The sequence below is a fragment of the Protopterus annectens genome, chromosome 1.part2, assembly GCF_019279795.1.
Source record: "Protopterus annectens isolate FY-2018-M chromosome 1.part2, PAN1.0, whole genome shotgun sequence".
NCBI classification, from domain to species: Eukaryota; Metazoa; Chordata; order Ceratodontiformes; family Protopteridae; genus Protopterus; species Protopterus annectens.
In genome coordinates this window covers 624,917,195-624,939,023 of record NC_056727.1, presented here as the reverse complement: position 1 = coordinate 624,939,023, position 21,829 = coordinate 624,917,195, and the positions used below count along the sequence as shown (strand labels likewise).

Sequence of the window (21,829 nt, the reverse complement as noted above, 5' to 3'; positions counted from 1 at the left end):
AAAGTTGCATTTGTTGTTTTTAATGGCTTTCAAATCATAAATAAGTGAAAATGTGAATGCCAATTAAGTATCTTTTTCCACTTGCTGTCACATCCCAGCATTATCATGCCTTGTACCATACAACAGACTAGCATCTGTTGTAGGATTTTCAGATCCCTCTTTCATTGGGCTTGAACATTTTCTGAACCACAGGTATAATAGCTTGCGAGTTACTGTCAAAAGAGGATAGTCGTAAAAATAAGACTACTAAACATTGCCATTGTACAGATCTTAGAGGTTTGAAACTGTTATATTAACAGCAGACTAGTTTAGAAAAATACTTGATTAGCAAATAAAAGGGGAACATCAATACTTTATGCATAAATCAAACTCCTATCAAACAAAGAACAACATTAAAAGCTGTCTGACACACTGCTTTGTCACACTTTTGTTGTGTAGCAGTGTGAAGTCTGTTACAAATTTCAAACCCTTCTCTAGGTTTCCAATGCAGTTTTGTAGTGCTGCCATCTGTGTGGCAGGACAAATCTCACTAATAAAAGACTCTTCCAAAGAACCTTACTATAATGGGGTCATTCTTAAATAGCAAGACAATATATATTTTATATTTCAAAAATGGTAACAGACATTTCAAACACCCACATGAAAATTTGCAAGTAAGGCCCTGCATCTTAAATACATTCAAGGAAACATTCTTAGAAAAAAAAATGAGTTAAGTAACTACTTGAAACTAATATGGCGTGCAGTATTTTTTGTTTTCAGAGTAATCACAAATACAAACATGACTGTTGTACTGGTCAAATATATTCTTTTCATTCCTGCATATTCAGGGAGTGCTTTATACACTACATGTTTAACAATATACTCTTGATTTATACCAAGTCACTCTTGTCATGATGAAATCTTACTTTAAGAAATTCTTCTGAATTATGTTGGGTGCTTTAAAACATACCCCTGTACAGTTCACAGATTTCTTAAAAATGCTTCTAACTGTAATTATAAACTGAATGGAACTATGGAAACCTACATAACATGCCCAAAAAGTAGGACCTCAACAGCAACTTTAATTTCTCCCAAGTACGTGTTTCCAGAAAAGTTACTACCAATATGGAAAACAAAGCTCAAGTCATTAAACAATGAAAACACAAACTGGCAAATGCTCTTGGACCATGACTTTTGGGCACACAGACAATGGGGAGAAGACAGTTATTTCTCACTAGAATTTTTGTGCTCCAGAACATGATTTTTGGTTAACAGTTCTTAAACCTCCACAATTATTTTAAAACTGCATTATGCAGGGCAGCTGTAGCCTCAGAAAATGCTATGGACCCTCCCACCCCCACCCACAACCAGTTTTAAGTTTTGAGTAAAAAACTAATGTGCAAATCTGTATACAAGCAGAAAATTGGACAAGTTATGCAACTGTGTAGATTTCCATATCTCCAAAACTGATGTTAAAGTGCACAGTTTAAGTGCTAGTAACTATTAGCTGAAGCTTGCAGATAAAGAGGCAGCAGTGTGAGGCCACAGGAGAGGCACCCATTCTGTAGTTCATTAATCCAAATCCTCGTCACTTCAGAAGATCCTTTATGTCCTGCCTTTCAGTAGCATCAATGATTTTCGTTCCTCCACATACCACATTTTTATCAGCACCCTTTGACAAGAGCAATGAAATACAGGACTTATGACCCTCCGAGGCAGCTGAAAATAGTGGTGTGATACCATACCTATCTTGAGCATTAATATCTGCTCCTTTGGATAACAGGAAGTCTAACACCTCCCGCTGTCCACTGTCTGCAGCATAATGTAGAGCCTTCCTTCCTCCTTCAAGTGTTTTATTTACATCTTCACCCTTGGCTACAAACTCTCGGACCACATCCAAGTCTCCATTCTTCAAGGCCCACTTATATTCTGTGTCACCCATTTCTACCTTTAAACTACAGACAGAATCAAGTCGGCAAAGTAAATGTATTGCACTATCCCTAAACCTTTGCCTTACACAGTACTTTCAACTTAAAGACAGAAAAAAGTAGCCACTCATTACTTCAGCAGCCAAAGTACAGCAAGAATTTACAAACGGTACGAGCACTTCCTCTATGAGAAAATCTCACCATTCTTAAATACAAACACACACACACACACACACACACACACACACACACACACACACACACACACGCCCCTTACCTGTAAATGGGCCCGGAAAGCACTCCATTCTCTCAGCAAACCCGTGCTCGACGTAATCCAACTCCATTCTCTCAGCAAAGGGTCCAGAAAGCAGTAATCCGTCTCGCAGCAATATCCAACTTCATTTTCACAGCAAGCCCGCGCTTGATGAACTTACCTCACTCCTGATTGGTCCTGCACTCAAATCCCTGCTTACCTCTCTCCTGATTGGTCCTGTCTGCGGCTCAAGCAGTCCAGAGCTCCTCTCTTCTGTGCGGTCATCTACCGCATAGCATCTTGGGCATCTGCGGGGCAGAAAATACCTTCTCTACATCTGGACTGCCTGAGTGCCAGTCAGACTTCGCAGAGATTCCTGGGCATCTGCGGGGCAGGGCAGTGTGTCCGCGCATACGTGGCAGTTCTGGTACTCCGTGAAAATAGAAAATATTTTTATTTTAAAGTTTATGTTTAATGTTTTTTATTTCTTTTATTTCTAGGTGGGAGGGCTGCAGTGCTGCAGACCGATAGCATGAGCTGCCTCTGGATAGATAGATAGACAGATATAAATACACAGACACACAGTGTGTGCGTGTGCGTGTGTTTGTGTGTAAATATATATATATATATATATATATATATATATATATATATACAGACAGAGAGAGAGAAATATATGTATAGATATGGATATAGCTATAGATTAGATATAGATATGGATAAAGACATAGCTATAATTATATATATAACTATCTATATCTATGTTTTTAGCTATCTATGTTTACTTATCTATGTATAGATAGATATAGATATAGATATAGATATAGATATAGATATAGATATAGATATAGATATAGATATAGATATGGATATAGATATAGATATAGATATAGATATAGATATAGATATAGATATGGATATAGATATAGATATAGATATAGATATAGATATAGATATAGATATAGATATAGATATAGATATAGATATGGATATAGATATAGATATAGATATAGATATAGATATAGATATTGATACAGATATAGATATACCTTGGTGCATTTCATAATGATATGCAAACTCGCTATCAGAATACAGACAGCTTGTTCTACTGACAATTCATAATGCAGACACAGGTAAGTGGGTTGATGTTGGGTGGGAGTATGTTTGTGTGAGTGTTTGCACATTATGGTTAGAGTAAGGGTCAGGTAAGGGGATAGCTTTACTGTTTTGTGTCTGAGCCTGTCTTCTGTAGTGGCAGTGTTACGGAAAGAGTTTTGTTCTAAGGTAAGCTGTAGGGTTAGGTTTGGGGGCAGTGGCAAGATTTGTGTTAGGAATAACAGGTACGAGTTATGTATTACTTTATTTTGCTTTTGCTGCCTGTTCTTAAAAGTACTTAATTGTATTTATTCTGCTGCATTTATTACTGCTTGCTAGTAGCCTGATTAAATTGTAACTGTTATTCTAAGCCTTTGGTTTAAGAACTTGGGCCTCATCCAGTTGTTTTACATTAAGAAGGTTTGTGGTCTGCACTGTTGTGGCAGGACAGGTAGCTTACATCCTTCTAAGTTGGGAGTTGCTGATTGAAGGCTTACTGTCTGTTATTCTGAAAGTGTATTAGTTCTGGTTTAAGCACTTGGGCTTCAGGCCAGTTATTTTACATTAAGAAGGTGTGGTCTGCATTCTTATGGAAGGAGAGGGTAGATTCTGCCCTTCTGAGCTGGGAGTTTCTGGTTAAAGGCTTATTGTGCCTGCTTATTTGAACTGTTTCTTTCTGAAATTGGCATGCCTTGTTTGCTGCAGCATAGACTAGATTCAGACCTGCTGAATCTATCTTTATTTGTATAACCTGAGCACTAATTCAGGCCATCTTTTTTTGAAGAAAGTTCCCTGCACCCTAGTGGCAGGAGTGTGCAGTTAGAACTTGTCTGATCGAAGACTGCTGGAACTGCTGCTCAGTTTTTAGCTTTTTATTGGTTAATTTGTTTAAATCAGTTTGCTCATTTGCTGCTTTATATTAAAAAAAATACACTTTATGCATCGCCGCTTAACTAGGGTTAAATTATTCTCGGCACCATAAAGTCTGCTCTTCAAATTTTCCCTTAGAACTAGCCAGTTTTTTTAATTTTAGCAGTCAAATCTGTTTCTTTGAGCTCAGTACTTACTCAGAACTCATTGTAATTACTAAATAAGCTACAAATTACTACAGCACTCAACCTTCCTCACTTGTCTAGAAGAAAACAGTTTTTTAGTTCTTAATAAATAAGCACCTATCCGGGCATATCTAAGGGTCAGCTCCAGGTGTTTTCTCCTGTCTACCTGATGAATCTGGGCATCTTGGGGCAATGCAGCAATTGTCTCATGTACAAGACAACCTTCTCCTCCTACCATCCAAAACTACAACCTGTGAGAGATGCACTTATATAGCCAAACTGGAAGCAAAGCTCTCTTCACCCAAGACTGGGCTAGACATTCAAGAGGAGAAGGTAAACACTTCCAGCACACCACACTCATCAAATAGTCACTCAAAACCTACAACACCAAAGCACACATATAGAAATACAAAACACACACCTGCATTTGCAGAGGCTCTCAATAAAAATCTGTCCAAGCAACAGAGACCTCCAAATCATAAACGCAAGCAACCTCCACCCCCTCAACACAACCCAAATGACTCACAGCCCACAAACTCAGTGTGCCACTCAACCACAGCCCATAAGGCATAAAAACATACCCAACACTCTAGTCGTAGGTGACACTATAGTCAGGCACACTGATGTTCCACTCACCAGGCTAAACAAGGAGAAAGTTACTGTCAGCTGCCTGTCCGGTGCCAGGATCCACCACATAATGCATGCACTCAGTTCACTCCACAAGTACAAATATGACTCTGTCATTGTCCATGTTGGTGTGAATGACCTGAGAAGTACCTCCCTGGACTACAGAAAAAGACAGATGGAGGAGCTCTCCGATCTTGTAGCCCAGGCAGGCATGACCCTGGCCCCGAGTAGCATCCTGCCATCACCCAGAATGATACCACAGTACAAGGACAAAATGATTGACTTTGACAATTGGCTAAGCTTCTGGTGTCATTCTAGGGGGATCCAGTATCTGTCTGCCTGGGATGACATTATCTACAGACCACGATGCTTTGCCAGAGATGGCCTACACCTGTCGCCCTTGGGATTATGGATACTGGTTAAGGCACTTGTCACCCCTATAGTGTCTTTTTTAGGCAAGGTTCAAATGAAAAATTCACCGCTGCAACAGGTACAAGCAAGCAAAATCTCTGGGTAATGCTACTCAATGTTAGAAGTCTAAACCTCAAAATGCACTCACTCGAGGCACTCCTTAAAATGGAGAACATCGACATCTGTGTAGTGACAGAGACCTGGCTCAAGGCTCCAGAGAGCACCCCTGCATTACCAGGTTATAATTCATACCACACCTTTTGCCCTCCTAACCTGGACCGACACACTAAAGGCAGAGGCATGTCTTTATTCATTAAGGATGTCCACACCTCCAGGCTAGTTGCTCAGCATAATGCATCCAAGATTATCCAAGTGCAACTAACTCTAGGCAAGACCACAATCAAAACTGCAGCTTGCTACACATCCCCCAGAATGCTCAAGGATTTCCACTCCTCATTAATTGATACACTGAAAAATATTAGGGTACAACCCAACACCCTAATAATGGGCAATTTCAACAACTCCACTATTAACTGGGAAAACTACTCATGTACCAACTCTTTTGCTCAATTTTTTCTGGAATTCATAAATTCCAGTGCCTTGGATCAACTTATCCACATCCCCACCGTGGGCAGCAATATCCTAGACCTGGTCATTACCAACATGGGTGACCGGTGTTCCACACCAGAGGTCAATTCTTCATTGGTCAGATCTGACCACAAGCTAATCACCCTAGACATCCACACCCCCCCCCCATCAGGGAAACCACCGTAAAAATGTTCTCCAAAGTCAACTTCATGCTTTTTAAGACAGAAGTGGCAAACTTCAGGACACCCATACAGAAGGACAATAGGGGTACGACTGCTGAATTCCACACAAATGCACTTTACAAGCACTTACACGAGTGCAGGGATCGTGCTATCCCAAACAGAACCAAGATGATATTCTCCAAAAAAAAGAAGCCGATCTGGTGGTCCCCTGCCATAAACAAACTCTACAACAGAAGAAAAAAACTGTTGCAAAAAAGAGTAAAATCCCATGATTGGAGGAACTCCCTGGTCAGCCTCAGTAAGAAGCTGAGATCCCTCATAAAATCCTCCAAAGCTAGTTACGAAAACAAAATCGCCACTTATTCCAAAGACAACCACAAAGCATTCTATAGCTATGTCAAGAATCTCAATGGTAACACTCAGATCTGCTCTGAGTTACAGCACAATGGCACTAAATATACAAAACCAACTGATATTGCCAACATCCTGGCAGATAGGTTCAGTGCTAACTTTACACCCCTCTCACCCCCTAAAGTGCCCATCTCTATAAAGGAAGAATGTAAAGTTCCGGTAAACACGGCTGCACAGGTAAAAACCACACTCTCCAAAGCCAAGAACACAGCATCCATGGGAACTGACAACATACCCAGGCTGCGTTCGACATGAATTACAGAACAAACTGGCACCCCACCTAAGTGCCATGTTGAATCAAAGCCTCACCTCAGGCTTTGTGCCCACTGAATGGCACACAGCAATGGTTATCCCACTCCACAAAGGGGGAGCAACCACAGACCCTGGGAACTACTGCCCCATTAGCCTGACAAGCCTGGTCTGCAAGGCCATGGAATGTATCATCATGGAACTTATAAACAAAGACAATGGTAATCTCTAAACTCTGAACCCCACCCAGTTCAGGCTTGTAAAAGGCAGATCATGTCTCCTAAACCTGATAGACTTCTTTGAAGTAGTCACCAAAGCCGCAGACATGGGTAAGGTGGTTCACACAGCCTATCTAGATCTCACCAAGGCTTTCAACACCAACCCCCCACTCTGGAATTATAGATAAGCTCACTAAATTAGGTATAAATCCCTATGTCACAAGATGGGTTGCCAACTGGCTCACTGACAGAACCCACACTGTGAAAGTAGCAGACTCCAAATCCGACTTCAGACCAGTGACAAGTGGAATACCACAGGGTTCAGTCCTGGGTCCTCTCCTGTTTGGTATCTACTTCTCTGAAGTACAGGCTAACACAGAAGGTCTTTGGCTAAAGAAGTTCACAGATGACTGCAAACTAGGAGCCATAATCAAAACTCCTAACGATGTGGACATCCTACAGAAGGGCCTCACTGAGACAGATGCATGGTGTCAAATCCATGGCCTCAAACTCAATGCCAAAAAGTGCATTTTCATCCCCTTTGGTAAAAACTCTGTACTCATGAACTACCACATAGCGGGTAGTCTACTTAACACTGAAAGTGTGATAAGAGACCTTGGGACAGAGGTGGACAGTAGTCTCTCCTTTGATAATCACATCGCCACAGTAGTCAGGAAATACTTCTATGTGGCACACCTCATCACAAAAGGTTTCTCATCCAGGAAAAATGAGGTCATTGTTCCCCTCTACTCATCACTCATTAGACCCATTATAGAGTACAAAGCCCCTTTTGGTATGTACCTCACAAGACATCTACAACAACTAGATAGGCTGCAGAAATACCTCACAAAGAGGAGCCCCAGCCTCAAACAGATGCCCTACGCAGACCATCTCAAAAAACTCCAGCTTTACTCTGTTGCATATCGCCTACTCAGAGGCGATCTCTGCCTAACATACAAAGCTATGTCAAACCCAGAGCTGTTGGACATGGTCCACTTAAAGAAATCCCAATCCCTCTGAGCAACATGCTCTAAGGATCTAAACCTTGTCATCACAATAAACGGAACATGCTGGAGGGATAGATCCCTGTCCCAGAGACTTCCCATACTCTGGAACAAACTACCTGTCTATATCAAAAAAAGATCCTCATTAGCACTCTTCAAGAAAAATCTTGATGATTGGATGGGATATAGGAAATTTACCCTGGGGATCACTTCTGTGGCTCTGCTCGACAGGGGCATAGGAAAATCATTTTCTTGGGTGGTGAAAGACAAGGTACCTTTTTGGCTAGGCTTATATAGGCCCTAGAGCCAATAACCTAGTGCCTACCTATGAACCTAATGCAGGTAGTGTACTGCAAATACGGCAATGTGACATAGGCAGCAGCTGAAATTACATTAGGTATACTTTAATAAAATATCTACAAAAAATGTTAGCACTTTCATCGCATACAATTATCAGTGCTACATCAGACTCTCTGTTTTTGGGTTCAAATTATGTGTCAATTAAATAAGACAAGATTATTCATAGTAAACCCAGTCAGAAATACACTTATTGTCAAGGTTAATGTGTGAAAGCACGAGAGTTTATAATAAAAAAAATCTAAGTCATAAATTTCTCTGTTGGAATCAGTCATATAAAAAGGAGCACATGATTATATAGCAAGAATATATACAACAGTGTCAAAGGAAAATCCAAATGCAATAAAATATTAAGTTAGCAATGTAGTAGCCACCTCCATGAAATGACAAGTTAATCAGAGTAAGCTGTTGTGCTCTATGACTGACAGTTTCATATTGTGATGTTTGATGATTACTCGTTACCCGTAAAACATTAGCAATTATAGACAGGAAAGGATGTGTATTGAGTTTAGATCTGAATAAATGAAAAACACTTTCATTTATAACTTGCTGTGATAATTGATTCCAGGAAACCTGAGCAGTCACAATCAGTGATATACTCCATTCCTATCTTTTCTATTTTGCTCACACCATTATTGTAGTAAATTAGACTTGGCATTTTTTATTACCCAAATACCTCTCTGAACCCACATAGCAACACCACAGCTTTCAAAAAGTATACATTATCAATGAAGGTGCTGAGATTTCTGAAATATAAAATATTTACAGTTGTTAAGAACGTCAAAAGCTGTAATCAGACTTGTATGTGTTTAAATATCACATCTCTCTTAACTTTCAATCAGCCCTGAAATGACTTACTAGAACAGAAACGTCACAACTAAAATGGCTCTGTGACTCCTTTCGATTTCTTGGTTTAGTGTCTGCATACTGATGTGGCAGCTTGTCTTTTACTCTTGTTTTATTCCAGTGTGTTTCACTTTAAATAACAGTTCACTATAAATAACAGTCAGGGTGTTCAAGAAAAAGTGAACTGAGCACTGAAACATTTGGAAGGTTGATTCAGGTCACAAGAATATAATGAATTATTGACTTCCTGCTCAGCAAAGTACTACTCGCATCTAAACTATTTGTTGAACTCTTTTGACTCTGAAAAAAATCCCTTAAAGACATATTACCCTGGATGATGTGTTATGGTCTTGAAGAATGTCATGATAAGATGGGAATATAAGAAGCGTTCCACCAAGTAGGAGGTGAAAGTTCCTTCCCCAACTATTAATGTCTTCAATTCTACAAAGGATTTTGAGGAGTAGCGGCTTCACTGGCCTGTGAGATGGAAACTGCAGTGGATCCATTCAAACTTTGATAGAAATGTTAAGTGATATCAAGATTACTGGTATTCATCAGATACTGACAGATTGTATTCAGTGTATTATTTATGTTTTTCTCTGTAACTTTTATCTGTGGTTAGTAATAAAGATGATTCTAAAGTTAAAATTATAATCATATGTAGATGTCCTACTGGCTCTTTCTCTGCTATTCGTCCTTGTCCTAGAAAGTCTCCATCAGATGTTTCATGGCTACCTCTGATTTATATTTCCTGCCAGTCTGGATGCATTGGATACTGCAATAAAAATAAATAACCATTCTCTTCATTAGGAGGGCATGCATTTATGAGCACTGTGTTCCATGCAGGTGACTCAGAAATTACAGCATCTCATTGCTCAGTATGACCATATATTTCCCATTCTGAATTCTGCTACAGGTCTGCTGCATCAGTATAGGGCACATTAGATTTTGTATCTTTAACTTCATCAATAACAACATTAAGACACCCCACTTACAACTTACAGCTACACCTTTGAATTTATAATTTGTAGCCTAATCTACCTTTCCAAATTATAAATGTCTCTGGACTCCACCCACCATTTTAGTATTTACATCTGAGATTGTCATGGCTCTTTCTCTTTAAGTTTGCTCACATTCACCTATCTAGTGATCAGCTGAATGAACCCCATTTACTTGATATAGCCATTCTTGAGGAAAGAAAATGTGTTATTTAAGCTGATGGTTGATTGTACCTGCTGGAAGTACTTATTGGCAGATGAGAAAAATAGTCAAAAAAGCTAATAATGCTTCCATGTATGGGGGACTCCTACAGTAATCCTTCAATCCACTTCTAATTGATGCAAGATAAAAAAGAAGGGATGAATGCACAATTACCTCAAAAACATGCAGCTGCAAATAAAACAGTGCTATCCCCCACTGACAGTAATAATGAACAATAGTCTAGTGGTTCAATGCCTTTCTATAGGTTATCAGACATCAAGTGTATATGCAATAAAATGAAGAAGTAGAAGTAGGATAAACTACACATAACAAGCATTAGTTAGCTATATCTCCCGGATTTACAAATCCTCCGTGTAAGACTAAATAAGTCTTACTCGGAGGCTGCAGTTGAACAGTATGACATCAGCGTGCCATGAATATTCATGAGAGCATGCTGACCCAACTGCAAGTCTAACACGGACCGTGCAGGAAAGCAGAGGGCGTGTCTGACTTCCGAAATGCAAAATGTAATCACACAAGAGCAAGTCCGCTCAAATGTCCATGTGCCCAACACCACACTCCCTGACACTGTAAACCCCCAGCACAGTTATAAAAAGTAAAACATTAATTTTATTTTTCTCTAATTCACGAAATAGCTGCCCGTATTTGCGCATGTGTGCGTGGGTGTGCCCATTGCTTAGTTGCAGTTAGCAATCCCGACATGGAAGAGCATAAGAAGGAATGTTTATGCAAATTACGCCAAATAGAAATAGCGTAATGGTAGAGCGTTCGCACAAAGAGGAGGCATTCACGGTTCGAGTCCCACCACTCCCCTTCCTATTTATGTTTTAAATTAGTTATATGAAATAATACCCGACATATATGATTAAACTTTTACTAAAAAGCAGTGAAATGGCCCTATCACTATCAGTGAACAAAATATATATTTATAAAGGATCCTGATATATAATTGCCTGCAGTTAAGCAGCACTTTAACCAGAGCAATGTTGTTGCCCATAGCTAAATAGCGCTTTACCCAGCACAATGTAGTTGCCCATAGCTAAATAGCGCTTTACCCAGCGCAATGTAGTTGCCCATAGCTAAATAGCACTTTACCCAGCACAGTGTAGTTGCCCATAGCTAAATAGCGCTTTACCCAGCGCAATCGGTTTGCGCAGAGGTGTACGACGCGCCAACCAGCGCACCATAGGGCAACGTGGAGCAACGTACAGCAAAGTTGCTTAAACACAGCCACACCCCCTAGCCTGTCTGGACAGTAGTAAAATAAAATGCAATGAGAAGGTTCGAACCCAGGACTTTGGGCACCATAATCAAAGTACTGAACCACTAAGCCATGACAGCTTAGGATAAGCAGCCACTGTTAACATACATATAATATAAATGGTAGAATAACCATTACTAAGCAGGTCTGCAGTCAGCCGAGAATTTTCAAAAATGGCCAATCACAATAAAGTGCGGGAAATGCGGCATATTTAAGCCCCATAGGCGGGAATACTCCCCATAACTGATTGCAGCTCACATCTGCAGTTAGAATGGCTGGTGCTGGAGAGGGTACACGCTTCTGAACGCAATGTTGGGGCATTGAGGAGTCGAAATACATGGTTTGGCTCCTTGTCCACTGTCATGAGTCAAGACTCCTGCAGGGCCAGTTCCAAGGGACGGAGTACAAGGCAGAGGCTTGGAACAGGTTAGCTCATGACCTCACCAGTGTCACAGGCGTTCCTCAGACTGGTGACCAGGTCTGTCACCACCATGCAGACCTGAAGAGACAGAAGCAGGACCTACTGAACCAATGGATACAGGAGGCCTGTGGGATGCAAGATGCCCCACAACTGAGTAGGTAGCCATGGAATGCGGTATGTAAGAAATGATAATTGAGTCTGTATAATGGATAGGTATGTCTCAATATCCCTTCATTTACTTCACAGCTGCAGGTGACCATGCTGTGAATCAGCAAGCCTATGCAGATAGGCTGCTAAGGCTGCGCCACCAGGCAGGTTAGTGATTATTCTGCATGTACTGTTATATAAAATAGGGGAGAAAGTCTGAAAGAAAGTGTTGTAGTCCAATAATACAGCCATAAAATGCCCTGAATAAGTCCTCTGCATGTACTGTTATATGAAATAAGTCAGAGAGCTAGAAAAAGAGTGTAGTAACCCATTAAGAAAGGTAAAATATGTCCGGAATAATATCTCTGCAGGTACTGTCATATAAAATAAGTGAGTGAGCCTGAAAAAGAGTGTTCTAACCTATTAATAAAGGTATAATATGTCTTGAATATGTCTTCCATATGCACTGTAATATCAAATAAAGGAGCGAGCCTGTGGAAAAGTGTGTAATGTAATTAATAAAGGTATAAAACCTGGAGTGTGTCTGTGTCACTTACTTTGAAATGTTGTTGTACCCTTGCATTATACAAATAGTACTGTTTTAATAAGTGCTGGCAACACACAGTTGGGCAGTCCCATCTAAAGTGGGTGATGGAAGTGCTAGTAGCTGTGAAGCATATATACAGTCCTCAACAGTCAGTTACTGGCTGGCATGCATAAGTAAATCCGGCACACAAGTAGCTTGTTAATTTGTTCCCCAGAAATGTGAGTGTGCTACAAGAAATGCAGGGTTCTGTACAAATTGAACTGAAAATGTCACGTGAACACATCCAGATATGTAGATAAAGAAATATAAATACAACAATAAATATGTAGCAGTAACATCTGCATCCTGGACAGTTAGTATGTCAGATATAGGTCAGGTATATAATGAACTAGCTAAACCCATTACACAACCTAATGCATGTTGCCAAGTGTAATAATACATGTAGGGGATATACACCTGCAGTCAATAGGAATGTAGTGTAGACTAAAAGTACTTATAAGATGTTAATTGAGGTTTCTTTCTACATCCTACTGTATGTGCATAAACAATGCAATTCCACAACTCAATGGGTATGTGTAATCTCAAAACATTGTTTGGGACATATGTCCTATTGTTCCATAAATATCTGCATTCACTTTGATGCATGTGCCCTGTTCAAACACCACAATCATGGTGGCCTGTTGCCACCAATCATCCCTGTATGCTGTTGGAATGTCCACTGTCGTTCAATTTATGCATGTGTTATGCTTGCTGTTCAACTGTTGGAACCTTGGTGTTTTGGGTTAATGGGAATATTACTGCATGCTGTTACAACTAATTTGGAATGCTGTTGTTTATGTTGTAATTAAACACACCTAATCACAGAACATATGGGAAGGCCGGTCCCAGCGGACCCACCTGTCCCTCCTCAGCTGGCGAGTGCACCTGGCACCAGCAGGTTCAGTGCCCAGCCCAGGCTCCCCTCCTCCATTGGTCCTGTGCCACCTTCGGGTGGAAGCACTGCAGGGGATGGGGCTCGTCTCCCCCGTGCAAGCGTGGGCAGAGAAGGGCCACCTGTCACCCTTCGCAGGGTCCAGACTGTGGTGCATAGGGAGATCTAGCGTTCAGTCGCTGATCCTCTATGCCAGCTCGAGGTGAGAGTGGCGCATCTCACAGGTGAGCCTACCCGTCCTATGCAGCCCCTAGCACAGCCACCCTCGGGGCTGTGAAGGTGCAGTGGTGACTGCTCATGGGTGGGGAATCTCAGTTCCACTGTTACCATCTATGGGCTCATGGGCTTGCGATTTCCAAACATCTGTCCCCGTAAATTGTGTTCACCCACCCCATGTGTCATACCCCACCCCTGTATGCGTCTTGTCTGTCTTGCCTGTTTACCTCCCCAACTTACTTCCCCAAATATACCTACTTCCTCAACCTCACTTTCCACTCTCACCTGAAAAAAAAAGGGTAATCTGTACCCACAAAAAAATTACGCCCCATACATAGCTGTCTATTTCACACACATGTCCACTGGACATGTAAACTGATAATTATAATTGGCAGTACCACATACTTTGTTGTCCTCACCCCTCTCCCAGGGGTGGAAGGTTTCAAATTTCACTCCAAATTTATTTCATATGCACAGCTGTTGCTGGTAAAGAAATGGGCAGCCATGGACCTTCCCTACACCCGTCCTGCACATCCCGAGCTTGTTTTCCTACTGTCTTTCCCTCTTTGTGCCCCCTTTTTCACCACTTTCCTATCTCCCCATTTTCTTTTCTTTCAAAGAAATTAACGCAGGGGTTAGTGGGAGTAAGCACTTTTAAGCAGTAGTAAGTGGGTTTAAGCGTGTGTTTGCATGGGTGCGCTTAGCTAAGCATCGCTAAGCGTCGCACAAACCCGTGCAAACCCACTTACAACTGCTTAAAAGTACCTTAGTCACTCTATGTCAGGGCCCTTGTTCTGCTCAGCAGCAAAATAAAATACCTCTGCCAGTCTCGAACCCCAGACCATTGACACAATAGACTGCATGAATTACCACTAAGCCACAGCAGATCTACAATAACCTGGTGCTCAAATAAATATATCATGCATTTCAATGACTGAATGTAAAGGAAAAATAGGAAGGCCATAACACAAAGCTTGTTTTGTGGATCTTTACCAGCAATTGTTGTGAAATGCATTACATGAGTGTGATATGAGAAGCAGCCATTCTAGCAGCAAATAAAGTTACAGAGGCACTTTACAACCCCCACACAGTATCATAGCAGGACAAACAGTGGCAATCTGATTAGGGCAGAGGCCATACTACCCAACTGTGACTACTTAACAGGGATGTCCCTGATTGTGAAACATATTTAAGCTGTGTCCCTCTGAATCCCTCTGAAAAGTACTGACATTAGTCAGAAAGGTGGGGTATTACCCAATGAATACTGACAATAATAACAGTAGACACCGCTTGTACTTCATAAAAGGAGTACATATCCATATGCACTGCTTCACACAAGTCTAGACGTTTACTGTCTCTATTATGTGTAAGGTGTACTTCACATTTATCTACCTATCCTTGACTCCATGCAAGGATGTATCTGAGTGTTTCATAGGCCTGGCAGAGGCACAAACACACAGGCATAGCAGCTATCCTGCTGTTACACACACTGCAAATAGCTGTGGTAGGCCTTCCACAAGCATACCCTTATGTAGGAGTACAACACAGAAATACCAAAGGATGTAGCCATGTACTGGTAGCAACTGACTGTAACAATGCCATTGTACTAGTGATGAAAACACCTGTGGGTTGCACAGACAAAGAATAACAGTGTAACATTTGACTACCATCTGGATAGGTTCACAGTTGGGAACTATGCAGACAGACCACCTGCCTTGATAAACCAACAGGTACACACCAATCCTTTAAGTCCAGTAAGATAACATTCACACAATAATACATAGTGCTCTCTGTATGTCAGCAACCCCCCCCCCCACTTTAAATACACTTGTGTGTTTAGGGTCTAGCAAGGATGTAGGTAGGCATACACAGTACTGGAATTGTCCAGTTGTCTTGTGAACCCTGTGCTAATGTCAGCAATAAAACCACAAACCCTGCAGAAGTGACTACATTAATATTCACAGTATAACAGTTCACAAACAGTTCATGTGCCAAAAGAATACTTCTCAATAACTATGTTTGTATGGCAGTTAATTATATGAGTAGAACATAAACTAAATAGTCACATAAATGTTGTGTAAGCATTTGTAGGGGTGAGTTAAACTCCACACTGATAGCTCTGTACTGCAAGTGGCAACAGTCGGGCCTGAGTACAACATGTACATCACTGTCTGCACCTCTAGCTTCAGATATAAGAAGTATACCAACCTTCTGACTTACACAACAGTGTCCACAGCAAACAAGCATGGGCCCCACTCTGAAAATCTGAAAGGGCTACGCCTACATACCTTAGCAATTTATAGCATTGGGTTGCTATGACAGTGAGTACTGCAATTACCACACAGCAGGCTGCATGCATTTACCAAATGCCGGGCACCAATTGGTGCAGAGGGCATCACATGCACATGGCCAGATACCTATAAAAGCAGATTGTACTTGCTATCCCCACATGCAATCATTACATTGCATGTGTCAGCAACTACTGACAAACTTTATTACTTAATAAAGAAACCTTACTTAAGTAAATATTATATTTACTCCTGTAAAACCGAAAAATATTAATTAAGAAAAAAAAACTTAATTAATAACTAATAATAACAAACAAGTAAAAAAACTTTACTTAATAAATAAAACAAAACCTTGAAAAGCATACACAGATGGACCTGACAGTGAGTAACAGGTATGTAACAGATTTGTAGTTACCGGCAAGTAGTAGATGTTTATGAATAGTACTGTACACACTCAGAAACATGCATAAGTGGCAGCAGTAGGTATGTATGCAGTGATGGCATGCATAACTACTGCCATGGACAAATTAGTGTGTAGCTGTGTGCAGTGGGACATAACTGTGACATATGTATCTCAGCATTATATGTCAAACATCTGAACATGTTATCTATGGTCTGCACAGTACTGTGTATAATGGCAGTTTGGGGGAGTAGTGCAAACACCTATATAAACTTGGATGTGACAGAGTATGACATGCATGATAGTAAAATAATTTGTAGCTTCGCATTGGCAACTGCTGTACCAGGCTAGTAAAGTAATGTTAGCATTTGCAGCTATATATACTCCCTGTACTATTACTGTATGCACACATGTGACAACTGTCCATGTTGTAGCAAGGCCCAACAGGTCATCCGTGAGGTGTACAGACTTACAACACTGTGGACCCTGTGTGTGTATGGCACACACATTTGGAGAGAGATGTATGTGTCTGATAAATTAGCATCTGAACATGTGCATAGAGCAAGGGACATACTGCAACTGTTTGTGAAGGGTGGACAATTATATGTTGTTGCAGGTTGTTATGTGCAGTTTCATATGTAGGTGGTAGTGTGTGGCAAACAAGACAGCATACAGTGCTGGCATATGACATGTGGCGTATAAACACCGTGGGTATGAGTCCTCAGGTTTTAGTCTTCCAGATAGGGGGTCCTGCTAAAGGTACATGGGCTGAGACTACCTTCCATGCATTCTGCACAAGACTGTGCAATATCATTACATAACTGCATCCCTCTCAACCTTTGCATAATTGATATTCCCACCATGAAAGGTGGACTGTATATGTGCCTATATGTATACCTATATGTACACCAATGGATGTTCATATGTACGCCCAAGCTCAATGTTGTAAATGTATTGCAATCCCTCTTGTTAAAAACCCTGTACCCATGAACTACCACATAGGTGGTAGTCTACTCAACACCGAAAGTGTGATGAGAGACTACGGGGCAAAGGTGGAAAGTAGTGTCCCTATTGATAATCACAGTGCCACACTAGTCATGTAAACTGAGTACGGTCCACATGTCATCAGAAAAGGTGTGTCATCCATGGAATAGGAGATCAGTGTTCCACTGTACTCATCAGTCATAACACCCATCATAGAGTACATTGGTCCTGTCGGTATGTACCTCAGAAGACATGCACAGCGACAGTAGACTCCAGACACATACCTCACAAAGAGTATTACCAGACTCAAACAGATGCCCTATGCAGACTGTCTTACAAAACCACAGTTACACTGTGTCACATACCGCCTACCCAGAGGCAACCTCTGCCTAGCATACAAAGCTATGCCAAACCCACGGGTGTTGGGCATGCTCCATATATACAGATTAAACTCCATACAAGCTACACACTGTACTGATCTAAACCCTGTAACATGAAAAAGCAGAACATGCTGGAGTGGTACATTATCATCTCAGACACATACCATACTCTGGAACTAACCACCTATCAATAGCAAATGAAGGTCCTCCTTAGCAGTTGTCATGAATAATCATGATGAGTGAGTGTGAGATAGGAAACACAACCCGGGAGTCACCACTGTGGCTCTGCATGACAGGGGCACATGAACCTACATTACATGGGTGTGGAAGGGCATGGTACCATATGGCTAGGCTTCCATAGGTCCTACGGATAATAGCCTATTAGCTACCTAGGACCCGATACACACACGCATGTACTTGTTGCATTACTTGCTATGTGAGGTTGACTGGGTGTGATGGTGAATGTGTAGGCAAATGTGTCAAAGTTGTGTATATGTGTGATAGCCTAGTGGGAAACCATGTATATCATGGTATGTAGTGTTGTAGCTCAAATCCCAGCAAAGGATACGTATGCTATTGCTAGGCAGGAAAAGCAGTAAGGCATATGGTGTGACGTAGTCCCATAGTGTTGACCGGAGTGTGCCATTGTAGGCTTAAGCAGTACATGTATGCTTATTGATTGGTAACACTAGTGAATACAAACCCTGTATGAACAGTAGTACTACCTGAAACTGTAGGCCTAAACAGCAAAGTATGGTTTATATCCACATTGCTTGGACACATTGTTTTGTTTGTTACCTGTAGTCCTCACACATTACAAACCTCAGGCATGAGGTTTTGTAGGTGCTGACACACAATACTGTATGTTACACAGGTAAAACTCATCTGGGTTGCCATACCTATGTGTCATGTAGGTATGTCTGATGTGTGTGTGGGTATGCCTGTAACATTGCCTTGGTGGTATGTGTGTCACAGGATATACATGCATATCTAGCAACATGTGTAGTGTATTACAGCAGTATGCCACCTATAGTGATGAATGTGCACATTTGTTACTGAGGGGTTTGCTATCAACAAGTAGCATGGTGTACTGATAGTACTCAAACTGTACTTAACATTCATTTCAATGGATGACAAATGTCTGCATGCATTAGCTTCATACACACCCCCTGTGGCTAGGTGGTGCATTATGTCACATAGAGTGTGCCGTGTACTGTTGTATAGTCTTACATACTGGTTTCACTTTGTTGCTGTGCAGAACATGTTTTGGAATATAGTATGTGCCAGGCACTGTCAGGCAGTTGTGGGCTGAGCAGTCCTATGTGGTATTAAAGGTGTGTCTCTACTGACAGCCAATAGGTTGCTATATATGGCATTTCATTGATGTCTGTACTTTAGCATGTTAAGTGCGCCACATGACTTGCTCACAATGACTGTTTTATTGTCTTACAGGAATATGTCTCACAACAGGAAGCCTGCCTATTCCCCTGAGGAGGAGGAGGTCATCTTTGATGCCCTGGTACAGCATTACTACCTGCTGTTCTCCAGATCTAGCCAGAACCAGCATGGCCACACTGCACTGTGGCAGGATGTTGTCCATCGGGTGAATGATGTAGGCATGCATAACCGGACTTATGAGCAGGTATGCCATCACTGCAGTGATTTAATCAGATATGTCCGGCAGCATGCCTCCGATGTCCACGGACAACAGCCTGCCACAGGTTGTGGTGCATCAACACATCCCCCCTCACCAGAGTGGAAGAGCTGCTCCTCAGCGTGGTGGCTCCTGGCCAAGCAGTACAACAGACATGCATCATCATGGAGGCCAGAGTCACCCAGCACATAGATACAGAGCGTGCAGGTAACATGGCATATCTGTAGACTACTGTTAGATCAATTGTTAGAACATGTATTTGCCAGATGTGTAGTGTGTATTCAGAAGATGTGGAGCCTGGTGTCATGCAATACTGATAATTTGGAACATAATTTGTATGCCTGTGACTGTCACCTCTTGTACTACTGTGGAATTGCAAACACACAGCAGCAATGTCATAGTTGTTGACACTGACAAACTGTCTCATATCCTTGTAGGTCCCTCTGGTGTGATAGCAAGACAGCACACCCATGCTGGTGAGTGCTCTACATTTAACTCATTACAGCCGAGTGACGTCTACAGGCATTTCTGCAGTTACACCCTACTGCTCCTCTAGGTGTCAAATATTGCCTGTTCATATTTGCATTAATAATTCTAAAACCATGCTACACACAAGGTATCAGAAAATTTTATCTTGAAGCATATATGAATGCAAACACAATTGTATTGATATATGACCTCTGTCAATAAGTATTTGTTAGAAGTGTAAGGTGATAATGTCATTTTTTAAAGGCTGAAGCCACACCCACTGGGAGTTAAAGGTACACACTCAAAAAAGCTGTACTGGAGGGAATGAGTTAATATAGCATATAACATGTGCATGTCATAGGAGACCTGTAGGCCATATATACATGTGAAACACCTACACATAATGCATGTTCTGCATGTTCTCTGTGGGACTATGCACATCCCTGTAACATGAGTATCCACCACAAATGCATGCAATACACAGAGCATCCCAACCAATTGTGGTACACTGTAGTGGACATTGTATAGGCAGAGTCAATACACATGCACACCACATACACCGCTTTGTCATATGCAGGTAGTGTTAATTTAATACACATTGTGTATGTAGACACCTGCTGTAAGGTCATACTCCAGTATCCCAAATGTCAACAACACAGCACACATACTATATCTGGGGGTATAGGACTATCATGGGGCGGTATGACACGCTTCAACACACAACACATTCATGTGAGGCAATGCTCCCTATTGAACACCTTACATACCCATGTAACAACTGGCTGTGAAATGGTTAATGTAGCCAAAGTGGGGCAGGTCAGGTACAGCAAGATAGTTGCCAGTGTGACATACATTAGTGGCCTTGAGTGACCACATGATGCTGCCTGATGATGGCTCATGGTACTACACTGCATCCAGTTACAGTAACTACAGTACTACACATAGCATTCATTGCTATATACCTGACAGTTGTGGGCATCTGGCCATGGTATGTATACCTATGAGTGATGGTGCACAAGACATTGGAAAGTGTTCCAGACTTGCACAGCAATGTTGTGTCCATGTACACGTTGTGTTCCAGGGTGAGGCCAATCATTGAACAACACACATGCATCAAAGACATGTATACTGTTATCAACAAGGACTCTCCACACTCACACTTCATGCTGTTGAGCAACACACATCCTGCATGCTGACACATGTGATAGGACTCTTTGGCTTGTGATACTGGACTGCACCTTCAACCACTAATGGAAATGTTCCATATTGCTGTTGGTGTGTGTGTGTGTGTGTGTGTGTGTGTGTGTGTGTGTGTGTGTGTGTGTGTGTGTGTCAACTTGACTGAGTAGTGTACGTGTGCATGTGTGCATGTGTGCATGTGTGCCTGTGTTCATGTGTGTATGTGTTCATGTGTTCATATGTGCATGTGTTCATGTGTGCATGTGTGCATGTGTTCATGAGTGCATGTGCGCTAACATCCTGTACAGATTGTGAAGTGTGTTTCCTGTCTTCCTCTCACAGGTGCTGAGGTATTGGATGAGTGCAGCAGGGAACCTGAGGTCACTGCCACAAATAGTGGGCATGATGACACATGTGTAGTGACACAGGCAGGTTTGTCAGGGTCTGTTGTTGGTCCACCAATCGACAATACACAGCTGTCCACCCCATCTATGCACACATTCATACTGCCGATACATCCCTCAACACC

At 41.5% G+C, this 21,829-nt stretch overlaps 1 protein-coding gene across 1 annotated transcript; it reads right to left on the bottom strand.

The window, feature by feature from the left end:
- Nucleotides 1–1,368: 1,368 nt before the first annotated feature.
- Nucleotides 1,369–1,976, bottom strand: LOC122792477 (myotrophin-like). The gene has a single exon (XM_044060252.1). It carries the CDS (start codon nucleotides 1,919–1,921, stop codon nucleotides 1,568–1,570), a length of 354 nt encoding a protein of 117 aa, XP_043916187.1. The 5' UTR covers nucleotides 1,922–1,976; the 3' UTR covers nucleotides 1,369–1,567.
- Between the last annotated feature and the right edge of the window lie 19,853 nt (nucleotides 1,977–21,829).